Below are 17,436 nucleotides of genomic sequence, written 5' to 3'. Positions count from 1 at the left end.
TGCCCCCTGCAACTTCTATAACAGATGGCCACGCAGCCTCTGCCACATGTCATTTCCAAGAGTAGGCAGATCATTATCTCCTTTTAGAAGGAATACATGTCTCTTTTGTGTAGTACTAATTGTTAGAAAGTCGTTCTCATTTAGAACAGAAATCTGCTACGCCTCGGCCTCATTTCTAGCCTCTGGAACCATATGGAATGAGTTAAATCTTTCTTCCACATGATAGCTCTCCAAAATTTTGAAGCAGTTATTATGTTGCCCTGTGTCTCTTTTTACCCAAAATAAACATATGCACAGCATAGAATCTGCCCTCCAAAAATCAGTATACCTGGTAGTATGACCAGTGTCCTCAAAAACCCTGTTTCATTTCCTTCTCAATAATAATCTTTTTTGGAGCCCTCAGAATCAGCACATCTGGTGTGTATTTGTTTGGGAGTGCTCAGTGAACTCTGTACATACATATGTGCATAAATATGAATATGTACACACAAGCATAAACCACACATGGAGTTTGTGTGTTTGCACATAAATATATAGACACATATGTGTGCACACATGTAAAACATACACATTGCTCATCTCTCCTTTTCTCTCAAGTATTTCTTCTTTGCATGGCTCCCATCCAGTCCAAGTTCATGGAGAGAGTTCATCTATTTCCAGGCTTATTTCATCCCCCTGGAAATAAGGTGGGGACTTTAGGGTTATATTTACATTCCTTAGTTCAACCATGAGCAGATGCTTGCATGTTCCTATCTTCTACGTGCCCAGCCTTGAGTAGCTAGCTAATCTTCAGCTTCCAAGGAGAAGGAAACACTTAGAATTCTGTATCAGAGGAGCTGAGTAACTCTGAAGATGTGATCATGTAAACAAAATTCGGGTCCTGTGATAACTGCAAGCCTGACATTAATCTAAACCCACTTGTCTTTTCCTCTCTAAGTTTTATTTCCAGTTAAATATTTCTTCCCATCATTTCTGGTTAGTTCACCACTTGTCCATTTCCTATCCTATTTTCAGAAAGCAGAAAAATGAAATGCTCCTTCTTTGATATCGAGGAAATGTCCAAAGGGCCATGAGTTCAAATCGCTTTTATTTCTCGTATTGTAATTTGAGTTTTACAGTTCAGTACTTCAGCAAACCTCCAATGCAAGGGTTGTTTCCAGGTTATGATAATGTAATTGGATCCAAAGTCATTGTCATCCTTTCATCCCACAGAAAGTTATTTTGATCTTGCTCCTGGGGGCAGAAATTGAGTTGGAGGTGGTGGGGAGAGATATGAAGCAGCCTCTAGCTCTTTTTCAAGGATTTCATTTCATCCTACTTCTTCACAGCACACAAAAAGTGCCCTCAAGTGCCCTCCATAGCACCTGCCTTCTTCCCCTCCCACATTTCCCTCTCTATTCCTTCTCCACTCTTCCTTCTCTACTCTTGGTTAAAATAGAGGCTACAGAGAGAACAGAATGGTTCCAGGTTGAGACAATAAGAAGAAGACAAGTCAGGACATGCCCTGAGGGCATCTTTGGTACAGCACCTGGAATCGGGTAGAGGTGGTCCCAGCTGTGGACAGAGGGCTCCTCGGGGCTCAGGGCAGAGGGAGGGAGCCAAGCACTCATTTCACTTCACCTGACAGTTTTGCTCTGGCCAAGCCCTACAGAGACTCACCCAGGTCTTTGTCTCTTTAACTCAAGCCTTGCCTATGAGTCGTTGAAACTTAAGTGGGTGATATCGGAGAGTAACTGAAGTTGAATCCAATTTCTGCCAAAAGAGACGGGGGGAAATTTTTGGATCATTAGTGACAGGTTTTTGAAGGATAAAGTCCCTAGCATGCCTGTGGTTATTAGAGAATATTTCCTTCCACCAAGCAAACAAAGAAACACCCACCCAAGAAAACCCTAGTATCTGTAGAAACTACTAATGCCTCAAGAGCCAACCCTCCCACTTCCTATAGGAAGCATCTCATGACATCCTCCTCTCCACCAAGCTGGATAGAAACCATCATCCCATATCTGCTTCTCCATCACGCTTTGTCACTCCGTTCATGGGCACTGTGGACTGTCTACATCCCACTCCTTTCTGTTGTCACTCAGTGCGTTTTCCCCTGGATTAGAGGCATTGGTTTATTTTTTTTTTTTTTATAGTATGAATTTTTTTTTTTAATTTTAAAATCTTTAATTCTTACATGCATTCCCAAACATGAACCCCCCTCCCACCTCCCTCCCCATAACATCTTTCTGGGTCATCCCCATGCACCAGCCCCAAGCATGCTGCATCCTGCGTCAGACATAGACTGGCGATTCAATTCACATGATAGTATACATGTTAGAATGTCATTCTCCCAAATCATCCCACCCTCTCCCTCTCCCTCTGAGTCCAAAAGTCCGTTATACACATCTGTGTCTCTTTCCCTGTCTTGCATACAGGGTCGTCATTGCCATCTTCCTAAATTCCATATATATGTGTTAGTATACTGTATTGGTGTTTTTCTTTCTGGCTTACTTCACTCTGTATAATCGGCCCCAGTTTCATCCATCTCATCAGAACTGATTCAAATGAATTCTTTTTAACGGCTGAGTAATACTCCATTGTGTATATGTACCAAAGCTTTCTTATCCATTCATCTGCTGATGGACATCTAGGTTGTTTCCATGTCCTGGCTATTATAAACAGTGCTGCGATGAACATTGGGGTACATGTGTCTCTTTCAATTCTGGTTTCCTCGGTGTGTATGCCCAGAAGTGGGATTGCTAGATCACTTTCTAACACCGCACACAAAAATAAACTCAAAATGGATTAAAGATCTAAATGTAAGATCAGAAACTATAAAACTCCTAGAGGAGAACATAGGCAAAACACTCTCAGACATAAATCACAGCAGGATCCTCTATGATCCACCTCCCAGAATTCTGGAAATAAAAGCAAAAATAAACAAATGGGATCTAATTAAAATTAAAAGCTTCTGCACAACAAAGGAAAATATAAGCAAGGTGAAAAGACAGCCTTCTGAATGGGAGAAAATCATAGCAAATGAAGCAACTGACAAACAACTAATCTCAAAAATATACAAGCAACTTCTGCAGCTCAACTCCAGAAAAATAAACGACCCAATCAAAAAATGGGCCAAAGAACTAAATAGACATTTCTCCAAAGAAGACATACGGATGGCTAACAAACACATGAAAAGATGCTCAACATCACTCATTATTAGAGAAATGCAAATCAAAACCACAATGAGGTACCACTTCACACCAGTCAGAATGGCTGCGATCCAAAAATCTGCAAGCAATAAATGCTGGAGAGGGTGTGGAGAAAGGGAACCCTCCTACACTGTTGGTGGGAATGCAAACTAGTACAGCCACTATGGAGAACAGTGTGGAGATTCCTTAAAAAATTGCAAATAGAACTACCTTATGACCCAGCAATCCCACTTCTGGGCATACACACCGAGGAAACCAGAATTGAAAGAGGCATTGGTTTAAAAGTCAGTGGGATGCTCAAAGCTCTCTGACTGTCTTTGCTCCTGTGATGAGTTAGCTGCACTTTTCTCTCTTCGTAACAACTGATTCCAACTTTCACCAAGTGCCTTGTCCCCTGCCTACCAACTCCCAACTCCACTGTCTATCTCGTGCTTATGTAAAATCACTGGAAGCCCATCGTGTACAAATTCCCTGAACTTTATTTCCTTCAACTCCTCTCATTTTTATCTGCCCTGGAACAGGTACAATTTCAAAATGAAACATGCCCCTAGTCATTTTTAAAATGAATTAAATAATCCACCTGTGTTCTCAACCCTATTTCCTGTCTCCTCTGGGACCTCACTTTAATTTGATAAGGCTTTATCTACTCTTTGTCTTCAACCTTCCCACCCTTATGCCTTAGACTTCAAAAACATTCAAGTCTAGCTCATCTGAAAACAAAAAGCAGTTCATCAAGCCACTGATTAAACCCCTTTTATTTCCCTATTTATTAAAAAATTATACTATAAATGCATTTATAAAAGTATTTATTTATTAAAAAGTATTCTCTTTTTATAAAAAACTTAGTTACAAAAATTATGTGTTTAGAAGAGATATTACAGTGCAGTGTATGCAGTTTTCTCAATGAGTTGTTATCACCATCAAGAGGCCAAAAATTAGTTCTTGGGGGATGCCTCAAAAACATTCTACAATATTGCAATGGGTTCTGGCCCTCCAAAGCTTAGGGTTAGGGTTATAAATACAAAGTAGTATTTCTTAGTATTTAAATTCTCTCTCTTCAGGGAGAGTTTTAAATTAATTTTTCTCCCAAGGAGTGGACTCTGATAATGAGAAAGAGATCGAGAAACACTGACGTAGAGGATCCAGACGACATCATGAGTCCACATCTTGAACCCACCGCTACTTGGCTGGCTATGTGATCTTTGACAGGTTACTTAATCTCACTGTGTCTCAGTTTTCTTACCTATAAAGTGGAGATATCAGCACCTAAATCATAAAGCTGATTTTAAGTAAAGACTACGTGAGGTAATATAGGTAGTGCTATAAATGTTAGTCCACTCTTTCAACCAGTTGAGTCATATACACAATAAATTGGCTAGGAAATCTGGGCCCTGCCAACCTCTTCATCTCCTTCTACACCCCTCACTCATGCTACTCTAGCTACCCTCACATTCTTATCAGTCCCCAAAATGCCAGGCTTGCTTCCAATTTCAGATCTTGATTTTTCTGTTTTTACCATCTGGAATCTCTTCCCCCAGATTTTCTCATGGCTCACGCACTCTCTTACTTTATTCAGGTTACTGCTCAGATGTTACCTCTTAAAAGAGGTTTCCCTGATTTATATTCTCTTTTCTTTCCCTCTTTCCTTTAATTTTCTTTCTAGCATGCATGAGTACCTAAAATTACACATTTTTGTCTGTTTATTTTGTTGTGTGTGAACTGCAACAGGATGGAACTTCTCTGGTTTAGTCACTATTGTATTCTTGGTGCCCAGAACGCTGTGAAAAGTAGCATTGATTGAGTAGTAGACTCTAAAGATAGAGTGGTAAGTAAAAGAAATTCAGTCTTTGCTTTCATGGAACCTAAAATCTAGTGACGGTTAGACATTAAACAAGAAAATATACATTAATGCTTAAGAAGTAACCACAATTACACAAGAGCCTGCTTTCCCAGATATTCCAAAGCAACACAGTACAAGTCATAGATTCTGCATGGTCCAGATGAGACCCTCTGACAGGACTGCAGATCCTTCTTAGGACAGAGAGCTAGGACCTGATTTCTTGTAAAACTTCAGGCTATACTAATGGCTACTCCCATTTTTGTGCTATCTGAAGGGCTATGAAACTAAAATGCTTAACTTGTCTTCTTGTTAAGAATTATTTTTATTTTTCATTTTTTAATGCTTTAGAGAGGTATAATAGACATACAGTGAAATACATGTTTTAAGGTGTATGACTTCATAAATTTTGATGTTGTGTTACACAGGAAATTATCACCAGGATCACAATAATCTATCATCCTTAAAAGTGCCTTTGTGTCCCTAATAGATAGAAAAATTAATTCATTAAAAATGGGCAAAAGGTATGAATAGGTCCTTTATCAAAGAATTTATGCAGATGACCAACAAGCACATGAAAATTTGCTCAATATCATTAGTTTTTATTGTTTAGTGGCTGCTGCTGCTGCTGCTAAGTCACTTCAGTCGTGTCTGACTCTGTGCGACCCCATAGACGGAAGCTCACCAGGCTCCCTCGTCCCCGGGATTCTCCAGGCAAGAACACTGGAGTGGGTTGCCATTTCCTTCTCCATTGTGTGAGAATGAAAAGTGAAAGTGAAGTCGCTCAGTCGTGTCCGACTCCCAGAGATCCCATGGACTGCAGCCCACCAGGCTGCTCCGCCCATGGGATTCTCCAGGCAAGAGTGCTGGAGTGGGGCCTTCTCCGGTTTAGTGGCTAGGAAAGCACAAATTAAAAAGCACAGACTGGTGCAACTGCATGCCTAAAGGAAAGACAAACATTGAAAAGCCAAATGTTGTTGAATTTGGAGCAACTGGAACTCTCATACAGTATTGGTGGAAATATAAACTCTGTTGATATAATTTTTTTTGAAAAATACTTTGGCAGTTTCTTAAAAGTTAAACATACCCTAGGCTTTTAAAGATGGGGTAGAGGCATTTAGTTGGCTCAATGGTAAAGAATCCACCTGTAAATGCAGGAGACACAGGTGACACAGATTTGATCCCTGGATCAAGAAGATCCAGTAGGAAATAGCAACCCACTCCAGTATTCTTGCCTGGAAAATTGCATGGGCAGAGTAGACTAGTGGGCTGCAGTCCATGGGGTCACAAAGAATTGGACACAGCTGAACGACACACAACTGAGCAACTGAGTGACAGATTACACACACATGGAGAGGCATTTATAGTGTGCTTTATCTGTATTCTAAGAGTCTGTGTATTTAATAAAGCCCATCCTTTTAGTAGGAAATGATCCTGTATATCTAGAAAAATATCTTTTAAACAGTCTAAACGCCTACAATTAAAGTTTAGATTTTATTCCATGTCTGATTAGACTGATGGCAAGAAGGGCAGTGAAAGTGAACAGGGAGCGTTCATTCTAGGGAATTCTAGTGAATAGGGAGTGTTCTGTTTCCCAGCCCACAGCTTACCTACTACCAATTCTCCATATAGCCACTAGTTTTCTATTAAAAAACATGAGTGTATCACACTCTAACTCCAAATGCTTCTATTCCCTGAAAGAAAAAATTTCTAAATCCAAACTTGACCTAAGAGCATATCGCAACCTAAGTGCAGCCAACAATCTGTGGCTCATTTCTTGGCAATCCACTAGAGAATCCAGTTATTTCAAACAGTTATTCGGCCATGTCATTCTCAAGTCTTTCTCCCTTAGTGCTCAGCTGCTCTTTCCTCTGCTGGAATATTCTTCCTAAGTTTCCCCCCCCGCCCCTTTCCTATCTGTAAGGTGAATTCACACTCAATCATTACCACCAGGAAGCCTTCCCAACCACCCTGATAAATTATTAATAGTTGCTTGTTTCACCTTTCCCATTTTAATATAAATATTTTCCTTTGCCACTGAACCAAGCATAGGTTTTGATCCATTCATATCAAACTCATTTGATACTCTAGTTAAGCATTTAGATTCCTGTGCCCTATACTCAACCTCAAAATTGTTGAGAGTAGAAGATGAGAATCTGTATTCCTGCCCATGAGATTTTTTGATGGAAAAAAATTGAAAATAACTACATTAAACTGTGAGTTTCAGCTTTTTAGTTTTCCTAGAGCCTAGTGCATGGTTGGTACTCAATAAAAACTTGCTCACTATATACATGGTTACATATTCCACATGTATTTCAATCCCAGCATGTTACTATCTGAACTTCTTTTTTTTTTTTCCAAACTATCATTGTTCTCCATACCTTTTCTGTCTGTATTAGTACAGCCTTTATCAGAGTCATCCTGAGCTATTTTCCTTTCTCCTCCAAATTTATAGTTAACCAATACCAATGGCTCTGTTGACTTAGTATCTGAGTTAAAAGTCTTGGGTTTATTCACAACCTGTTTCTTAGGGCAATTTTTTCCCCTTCTGATAACTAGTACAGTTCTTTATCTAAGGTGGATGCTCAATAGATGTCTTATTTTTAATTTATTAAATTTTTCTTAATCAAAATAAAATATTAAAAAATTTAAGTTGGTGAAGGACGTATGAAGCACAAATGTTGGCCTGACTCCACTCTTCAAATGTCTAAGCACAGCGTATTATCTTTCAATGGTAGAGGGCTTGCTGTCTTCAAACTTGGGCTAAATGGATTATGATTGACCACCAATAACATGGGAAAATTTTTCAAGGACATATGTTGGAGGGAAGATCACAGCAGTCTTCATTCTCTGGGCTTTAGACGATGAGGCTGTTTGTTAACCAGCTTCCAAATCTTATAAAAGAGGACATATATCCTAAGCTTCTGTGGCTGCCAGTTGTAGTCCTCCATCTTTACTGGAAGAATCAGTTAAATTGTGATAAAGTTATCATTTTTATATTTATGCTACCCATGGATTTTATAAAAACTTTAGCTTTTAAATTATTGTTTTCAATTTTTTTCATAAAATAAAATATTAAAAAATTTAAGTTGGTGAAGGACCTATGAAGCACAAATGTTGGCTAGACTCCACTCTTCAAATATTAATGAAACCTGAGGTCTAAGCACAGTGTATTATCTTTCAACTGTTCACAAGACCATGTTATTTTCTTGAATACAATTTCTCTTTTTTCTAAGAAAGAAAAAAGAATTCTGAAGGAAAAAAATGATCATATTAAAATACAAAAGCAAAATGATATTTAATATTTACTTAGGTTTCCCATTCAAATTTCACAAGTGAATAATTTCTTCATCCCATGTCTTTAACTGGAATCTCTAAATTTAAATCTAAATTCAAATTCAGTGATGCATCTGTAGATTCTCATTATTCTCTAAAGAATACACATTTGAAGATACTTTCCTTTTATATCTTTTATAATTAAGGGTAAGCAATTGAGTAAATATTGTAAAAGTCAATAGCTATTCGTTATTGGGAATATACTTTACATAGTCAAAAAACATACAAATATTCTGAGAGAGTTACTTTAGATACAAATCCAGGGAACTGAAACCAGAACTTCTAATATTCCACATTCTGATTGGGGAAATCTGAGAACATAAATTTTGAAAAATGTTTATTGAACTACTGATTATCAGTAAGAATGATTCAGAGAGATATTCACCATGGAAGCAGAAGAAAGGTACACAGATTCTACTCTAACTATATGTAGAACTGTCCTGCTAAATAGTTTATGATTTGGTCTAGGAGAATCCAGTGTCAGGCACTCAGTAAATTCTCAATAAATGATAGCTATCAACATGATAATTCCTATAGCAAACAGATAGAGTTTAAGGACAGATTCTTCTACTGACATACTCACTTACAGAAGAAGAAACAAAAATATATATTTTTAATTTTTTACTACATAGGTGGACTCAAAATTAGAGAATTAGGGAACCCCCTTTAAAAGCCTCCCAAGGACCACTTCATAGCCCTAGGGTTTTAAAATAATACCCACTTGAATTAAGTATGTGCAGATCCTTGTGAAATTTGACCAGGTAAGTCTACCACTGGGGATGACAACCGAGTACCTAACCCACCTATATAATTAGCTCTCTTCTGGTAATATGGAAATTAATACAACTAGAGATGGGAAAACCAGACCACCAAACCAGCCTCTTAAGAAATCTATATACAGGCCAGGAAGCAACAGTTAGAACTGGACATGGAACAGACTGGTTCCAAATAGGAAAAGGAGTACGTCAAGGCTGTATATTGTCACCCTGCTTATTTAACTTCTATGCAGAGTACATCATGAGAAACGCTGGACTGGAAGAAACACAAGCTGGAATCAAGATTGCCGGGAGAAATATCAATAACCTCAGATATGCACATGACACTACCTTATGGCAGAAAGTGAAGAGGAACTAAAAAGCCTCTTGATGAAAGTAAAAGAGGAGAGTGAAAAAGTTGGCTTAAAGCTCAACATTCAGAAAACTAAGATCATGGCATCTGGTCCCATCACTCCATGGGAAATAGATGGAGAAACAGTGGAGAAACAGTGTCAGACTTTATTTTTGGGGGCTCCAGAATCACTGCAGATGGTGACTGCAGCCATGAAATTAAAACATGCTTACTCCTTGGAAGAAAAGTTATGACCAATCTAGATAGCATATTCAAAAGCAGAGACATTACTTTGCCGACTAAGGTCTGTCTAGTCAAGTCTATGGTTTTTCCAGTAGTCATGTATGGATGTGAAAGTTGGACTGTGAAGAAGGCTGAGCGCTGAAGAATTGATGCTTTTGAACTGTGGTGTTGGAGAAGACTCTTGAGAGTCCCTTGGACTTCAAGGAGATCCAACCAGTCCATTCTGAAGGAGATCAGCCCTGGGATTTCTTTGGAAGGGATGATGCTAAAGCTGAAACTCCAGGACTTTGGCCACCTCATGCAGAGTTGACTCGTTGGAAAACACTCTGATGCTGGGAGGGATTGGGGGCAGGAGGAGAAGGGGACGACAGAGGATGAGATGGCTGGATGGCATCACTGACTCGATGAATGTGAGTCTGAGTGAACTCCAGGAATTGGTAATGGACAGGGAGGCCTGGCGTGCTGCAATTCATGGGGTTGCAAAGAGTCAGACACGACTGAGCGACTGAACTGAACTCAATTGAACTGAAGCAAAAAAAGAGAATCTTTTTATTTATATGAAAGTTCATCTGTTGGATAAAGTGTATTTTGAGAACTCTTAAAGGTAAAAGTTGTTAATTTGTTTTCCATTCTTTTCTATTCCTACTTTGTCATTGCTGTGAACATCATGGCAGTCCAGCTAAAAGCGGAAGAAAAAGAGGAGAAATGTATAGGTGGTGGGGACCACCAGTAGAGATTTTTTACTAAGTTTCTGAAGATACTTAGTATTGAGTCTATGCTGCTGCTGCTGCTGCTGCTGCTGCTGCTAAGTCGCTTCAGTTGTGTCGACTCTGTGCGATCCCATAGACGGCAGCCCATCAGGCTCCCCCATCCCTGGGATTTTCCAGGCAAGAACACTGGAGTGGGGTGCCATTTCCTTCTCCAATATAGAGGGGCTTATAATCAACTTCTGTTATCCTTACAGATTCTCACTGACTCACTGGACAAAAGATGTGGAAAATACTGGGACGAAACCTTTAGAGAAGCTCTTTCAAGTGTGACCTATCGGTAGTCATGTGTATTAATAGTCAAATCAGTACTTGAGACAGGTCTACCATTTCACTCCTTCTTTTCTAGGAATTTCGGCAATGTTTCTTTCCTCTCGTATACTCTTCATGTCTTATCCTGAATTCTATGTCGGGGGAAAGGAAGACTAAGCCACAGTTAATAAGTAGCTTTACTTAGGGTAGATAAGCCAAGATTTTCCTTTAATTTTCTTAACATTTTTCTCTCCTATTGCAAGTAATTTATGTCTCAATTAATATGGACAAACTAGAGAAAGAGGAATAAATCATTGTTCTTAGATCAAATGAATACAGAAGATATAGGATATTTTTCAAGCAGTGTTTTAAACCTGTCAGACATAGTAAGAATGTAACAAGTGTTGACTTTTCAAATAGGAGTTTGAGCAATTCCAGCTGCCGTTTGGGGTGGGGATATGGTTAGATAAGACTTAAATCTTGGAAAGTATTTTCAAAGTATTCTATATTCATAGTTTTAAAATATGTAATGCAAGCCACTTATCCATGACACTGAAAAAAAAAATTTCCTACTTTATTTGGGAAGGTGGATCCTAAATAGTTGTGTTATGTTGCAAAGGTTCTATTCATGGTAGTTTTAAGGTCACTGGGGGCAGAAACAATATCACCTGCTTCATGCTTTGACCGTGTAGGGAGTTCTTAGTGAACAATTTTTTATTGATTCAATCCATAAAAAAGGAAAATAAGAACAGCAAGAAAAAAATAAAATGCTCAGATGTACTTCTTGTCCTATTGCCGAAGCCATGTTAGTCATCAGTCTTCTACTCAGGTTTTGTGGAGAAGGGGTATGCTTTCTCCCACATGCACCCCACATTCCTATCACAACAAAGTATCAGCAACATTACTAATGGCAGTGACTATCACTTAGAGAGTACATTCAAATGACAAGAACTTTCATTTTCTCTAGTCTTTGCATTTATCTACAAAACAGAAATAAGTTCCTTTTGTATAGCTAAGTAAACACATAAAATGAGCTACCTTGCAAGGCCATACAGCTTGAGAAGCAGTACTGTATAGTACTTAGGCACATGGACTGTAGCATCACATACTCATTCATTCCAAATCCAACTACTGCCATCATTTTTTCACCTCTCTAAGTTTTTCTTTTTGCTACAAAGTGATGGCTAGAATCATATTTTTCCCGTTGGATTGTTGTGAAGATTGAATAAAATACTCAATAGAAAGAGCTTAGCAAAGAGTTGGGGCATATGGGGTACACACATACACATAATCCTGACTTTTCAATCATGTTGTTGTTGTTTAGTCACTAAGACATGTCCAACTCTTTGCAACCCCATGGACTGTAGCCCGCCAGGCTACTCTGTCCGCGGGATTATCCTGGCAGGAATACTAGAGTGGGTTGCCATTCCCTTCTTCAGGGGACCTTCCCTACCTAGGGATTGAACCCATGTCTCCTGCATTACAGGCAGATTCTTAACCACCAGGGAAGCCCAGTCACGCTGGTTCTTAGAAATGCATGCTTCCCATAAGTACTATGACCATTAGTAATCTCTCTTTACTTCTATGTTTTTTTTTCTAATTCATCTGTTTTTCACCATCCAGCTAGCATTTCTTTTTCTGGAACACAGCATGAACAGAGATAATTATGTTCTTGTTTATCCTTCAAGTCTAAGGATAACTTCACCAAAAATCATCCCCAAAGAATCCAGGATATAGTTTTCTCATACTATTTACTCAGCGTTTTATGGTGCTTATTACCTATCTATGTCCCCCACTAGACTGTGAGAGCTCAAAGATAAGAACTAGGTCCTTCTTACTCAATATCTTTCAATACTCAAAACAGGGCCTGAGTGATGGGAGAGACTCAACAAAACGTTGGAAGGATGGGTAAATGGAGGCACGGATGCATGGAGGAAATGCCTAAACCACCAACGGCTGCCATGGGTGCATTCCAAACTGGACGGTAGGCGCTGAGTGAAAGGAAAAATCGGAGATTCAAGAAACACATTGCCATGCCTGCATTTATCTGGTTCCTTCCCATGGGGTAAAATATAACCTTATTTTGTCTATGAAAGACAATGTGTAAGTATAAAAAAATTCACAATCTTTCCTTCCTATAATCCCAAGTCTGTGGGAGCCTAAGTTTATCTCAAAGCAGGGACACTATACTGCTCCTAAGACTGCAGTAATACGTGACATCACCATCTGTAGATCATTCAGAGGCACTTGGAGAACAGCGCTCCTGGGCAGTGCCTCTCAAACTTTAGGGACAGTGTTTATTGCAGGTGAGGTTAAAATGCAGACTCTTGAAAAAAAACAGGTATATGTATATGTAGAACTGAATCACTTTGCTGCATCCCTGAAACTAACACAGCATTGTAAATCACATATACTCCAATATAAATCACCTATACTCTAATATAAAATATAAGTTAAACTTATAAAATGGCAGATTCTGATTGAATGGTTCTGGGGATGCATAGGTTTTATTAGGTTTTACTCTGTCTCGGAAAAATTTCACAAAAATTGTGGGCAGTGTTCAAAAACCCAAAAAATTACAGTGAGGCATTTTATTCTAGGGCAACCAACTCCAGTATTTTTGCCTGGAGAATCCCCATAAACAGAGGAACCTGTCAGGCTACAGTCCATGGAGTCACAAAGAGTCAGACATGACTAAGCACAGCACAGCGCAGTGTTGCTCAACTTTGGCTGTACATTAGAAAGATGCGGGAAGCTTCTGAAAACACGGTGCAGACTAGTGGTCATCTTTACTTCTTCCCCGCATCAATCGATCAGAATTTGGGAAGATTTCTTCAGTGAGATTCCATTACAAAGCTGTGGGAACCAGGATTCTACCTACCAGTCCACCAGCGCCACTCAAGGGGCTGATCCAAACTTCTGATTCAGTCTGCAAACTGTTGCACCTGTGACAAGATAAGTACCCAAACTGAGTAAGAGTTTAGACATTTTACAGCAACGTGACAAATTAAGTTTATGTCTACTGAATCTAGCAATAACATAGATGAATTTGCTTAAAACAAAAAGCTGACTTCCAAAGAAACATTCTGATTACCCGGCCCCAAAGAGGCATTCTGAATAATCAAACACCATTCTCTGGTAAGGAGGATTGCCCGGACCCTTCTCTAAGCTCTTACCTCTCAAAGCTGAAACATGGAGGCCAATAATTGCTGGGGCAAATTGCTTGGAGAGCTGGGTACAACAGGGTTAATAAACAGGACTGTGGTAGGTGGGGTTACAAACCAGGAACACATGCCCTCCAAGTTAGATAGCTTTCTTTAATTGCTCTGAAAACAAACACACTCTCACATAACACGGAAGGTGAGAGCTGAATGAAGTTTTCTGGGTAATGGCTTGAAATGTTTTCCTTATGAGAAGTGGTGTTGAGTTACAGTGTGCAGACCAAGAACTGGGAGGAGAGAAGCCGCAGCCCCATCCGGGCCCCCACCTTTCCTGGGGCTTGCAGGGAGGTGGACGTGTGCTCGTGGAGATGAGATGAGTGATCTGTTGAACTGTCTGGTGGCCGGAATCGACTGCTCCCAGAGTGACCAAAGGGCAGTATCAAGCAGGGCTTCTCCAGGGGCCAGCTGAGCAGGAACGGATGCTCTGCTGTGAAATGCCACGCAGGCAGAGACTGACAAGCAGTAGGAGCTGAGCTCTCCCCTTGGACGGCTGCTTCCTGCTGTGTTCACGGGAGGGGGGCGCTTTCTGGCAACTTGGCTGCTGCAGCTACTGCTACTGCTACTACTTCAGCTCCCTTTCCACTCAAGGTAAGCAGGCTCAGAGGGAGGGCAGGCTGCAAGGGAAGCCTTTGTACCATGAACAAGATCCGAAAGTTTTTCCGAGGAAGTGGGAGAGTCCTGGCATTTATATTTGCAGCTTCTGTCATCTGGCTGCTCTTTGACATGGCAGCTCTCCGCCTCTCATTCAGCGAGATCAACACTCAGATCCTGAAGGAAGACATTGTTCGGAGGGAGCGGGTAGGGTTCAGAGTTCAGTCAGACCAGGTAAAGAGCCTTGACAGCAGCAGGACGGAAATGAAGCCCCTACCAAAGGGACACGGGAAGGGCATGTGGGGCAAAGAGAATTTTAGGAAGACTGAGGAGAGTAAGCTCAAGGTCGAGGATGATTTGGACCAAACCCAAAAGGAAAGAAAAGTACAGAACGCCCCGGGAAGAGGCAAGGTTGCGCCTTTGTGGCATCCTGCATATAGGCAGACTCACCCAGTGACTTTTACCAAGTGGGAGACAGAGGGGCGAGACATCCAACCTGCAGTTTCCTCTCACCCCATGACACCAGAGCAAACGACAATTCAGGGGCTTGAGAAAACTCCATTCATTGCAGCAAGGGGAACTCCACTGGCCAAAATATCTGTGCACACAGGACCTGTCAGTATGAACAAGCAGGGCCCGAAGAGCCATGGTCTCAACAGTGACACATCAAAGCAAGCAGCTGAGAGGTACCCGGATGTGACCACCAGTCTTAGTAGATCAAAGCAGCAGTACCAGGCAGGAGTAAATAAAAGGACCTACTCTGCCAGCCCACCAGTGCCAAGACCCAGGGAAGCCATAGCCTTAAATAAAACTGAGACTCAGAGCAAAGAACTGAATGCAAATAAACACAAAGCCAATAAGAACCTTACCTTTTCCAAGTTCATTGCCAATTCAGATCGCTTAAAGAAGCCATCTATTAATAAGCTACAGTGGGGAGGCTTGCTGAAGGATGACGGAGGCAAGGTGGCTGATGGGAAGAAACTCAATTTGTCTGAAAGCCATGTTGTAATTATAACCAAGGAGGAGGAGCTAAAGACAGATACCAAAGACATCCCCAATTCCAACACCACAACTACATCTACTATAGTATCGGGCAAAAGCCAAGAGAAACACATTGGCATGAAGAGCAATGAGGCATCTTTCTCTTCACTTGCTCTACAGAGAGCAGCAGTGTCTCAAACCAGTCAAGCCTTAACTCGGGGACAGGAGCTAGGAAGGACCAACTTAACTGCCAAGACCCGGCCTGCACGACTCAACCAAAGTCAGACAAAAGCCCTTTCACCTGAAGATGACGGAATGCACCGTGTGTTAAGAATTGATGTGACGCTTTCTCCAAGGGACCCCAAAGCTCCAGGTCAGTTTGGACGTCCAGTCGTTGTTCCCCACGGAAAAGAGAAGGAGGTGGAAAGAAGATGGAAAGAAGGAAACTTCAATGTCTACCTCAGCGATTTGATCCCAGTGGACAGAGCCATTGAAGACACAAGACCTGCTGGGTAAGATCCGTTTCTCTTCTCTTTCCTCAGCCCCAGGTATTTTGGGTCTTATACAGAAAAGATTTATTTTTAGATAACTCTGTGTGATTTTTGGTTGCCTAGAGAGTTAGAGAAATAGTAATCACTAGGCAGAGTTCAGATAGTCTACCATCCTCCCAGAGAAAATTCTGCCATCAGCAGACCCAATGAACCCTCTTGATTCCTTTGCTTCTCTGAGACTTTGGCCCTCATCCCTGTTAGCTCATGGTTCTGTTCCCTTTTCTGTATTGAAAACCTACTAAAATGATGAGAGGAGCTCAATTTCTAATAAGGTATGTATGAATGGTAGAGCTTAAAATGTAATTTCATTAAAACAGTGACAATGAAGTGAATTCTCAATTTTGGAATTCTCAATTTTGGAACTTTTTATTACTAGCACGTTTGTCAGGAGTCTATTTGGAAAAGGGGCATGGAAAAGGAGCCTTCTAGGCCTCTCTGGAATCATATTTTAAGCAGCAGAATTCTGCCTAATTGGGAGTAATGATTATCACAATAGCAAGTAAAGAAGTGACTCTACTCCCTAGAATTTAATAGCCTTTAGAGATGAGGATGGTAGATAGCTCAGGAGCTCGGTGATGCAGGAATAATAATGTTGGAAAAAGTCAATCAGCTAACAAGTAGCAAACACCTGCAAGACGCACAAGAATATATTTTATATTTCTAGAGTTTCACTATTTATGAAGCAACTGCATACAAATCACATGGATTTCATAAGAGCCCTACAAAGGAGGTGGCACATATTATGGGTTCAAATGAGCAAATGAGAATACTCAGAGACTAAATCACTTTCCCAAAGTAATTGAGCTCTACTGCTGCCCAATGAGTCTTCATGAACCAGGTTTTAAAGAATTAAATTCCTGTAACAAAAAGGTAGATCACAGAACCTGATCTGATTCAAACATAGTTGGTTCCTGGCTCTTTTCAGCTCACTCATAAGTGAAGGTATGAGCCATATGTTATAGCCACATGTTTAATTCCCATTGATTGTTAATACAGCTCCATACATGCCTTGATATTCGATTCCTGAGCCAAACAATGTTTGCCAAGAAGTTGAAATTAGGGAGTGTCAAGATTCAGACTTACTACATGTAGTATGTAAATAATGCCTTTGTTTGGCCTCTGTAAAAGTAAACAACTCTTCTTTGTGATCTGGATATCAGTGTTACTAGGAAGAAGGCAGACAGAGATGTGCCTGCATTCATACTGCTAGGAAGGGCCTCGTTGTTGTGATGTTAATCATTTTCAGCTCTTAGCCATTGACAGATGTCTATCGGCCATGCATTAATCACCTGTTTAGAACAAGCACTCTGCCATTCATGTTCCTCTCCCTGGTGAAACTCACAACCTTGAGGAGAACTC

The 17,436-nt window shown here is 40.4% G+C and overlaps 1 protein-coding gene and 1 long non-coding RNA gene across 3 annotated transcripts in view; one reads left to right on the top strand and one right to left on the bottom strand.

Annotated features, from left to right (window-relative positions):
- Positions 1–1,089: 1,089 nt before the first annotated feature.
- LOC121818713 (uncharacterized) lies at positions 1,090–14,457 on the bottom strand. Its single transcript, XR_006058773.1, has 3 exons — positions 13,910–14,457; positions 13,615–13,678; positions 1,090–1,752 (listed from the first exon to the last, which is right to left on the bottom strand). It is a non-coding gene; the product is annotated as an uncharacterized LOC121818713 (long non-coding RNA).
- GALNT5 (polypeptide N-acetylgalactosaminyltransferase 5) overlaps positions 14,080–17,436 on the top strand; it is a 41,914-nt gene continuing 38,557 nt past the window's right edge. For both annotated transcript variants that reach the window (XM_042243835.1, XM_004004684.5), the window contains exon 1: positions 14,080–16,038. In XM_042243835.1, coding sequence (XP_042099769.1) covers positions 14,591–16,038 — 1,448 coding nt within the window. In that variant the 5' untranslated portion in view covers positions 14,080–14,590. The remainder of the gene's footprint in view (positions 16,039–17,436) is intronic.

The sequence above is a fragment of the Ovis aries genome, chromosome 2 (assembly GCF_016772045.2).
Source record: "Ovis aries strain OAR_USU_Benz2616 breed Rambouillet chromosome 2, ARS-UI_Ramb_v3.0, whole genome shotgun sequence".
NCBI classification, from domain to species: Eukaryota; Metazoa; Chordata; class Mammalia; order Artiodactyla; family Bovidae; genus Ovis; species Ovis aries.
The sequence above is the reverse complement of the archived record's forward strand: the minus strand, read 5'-3'. Positions and strand labels throughout refer to the sequence as shown.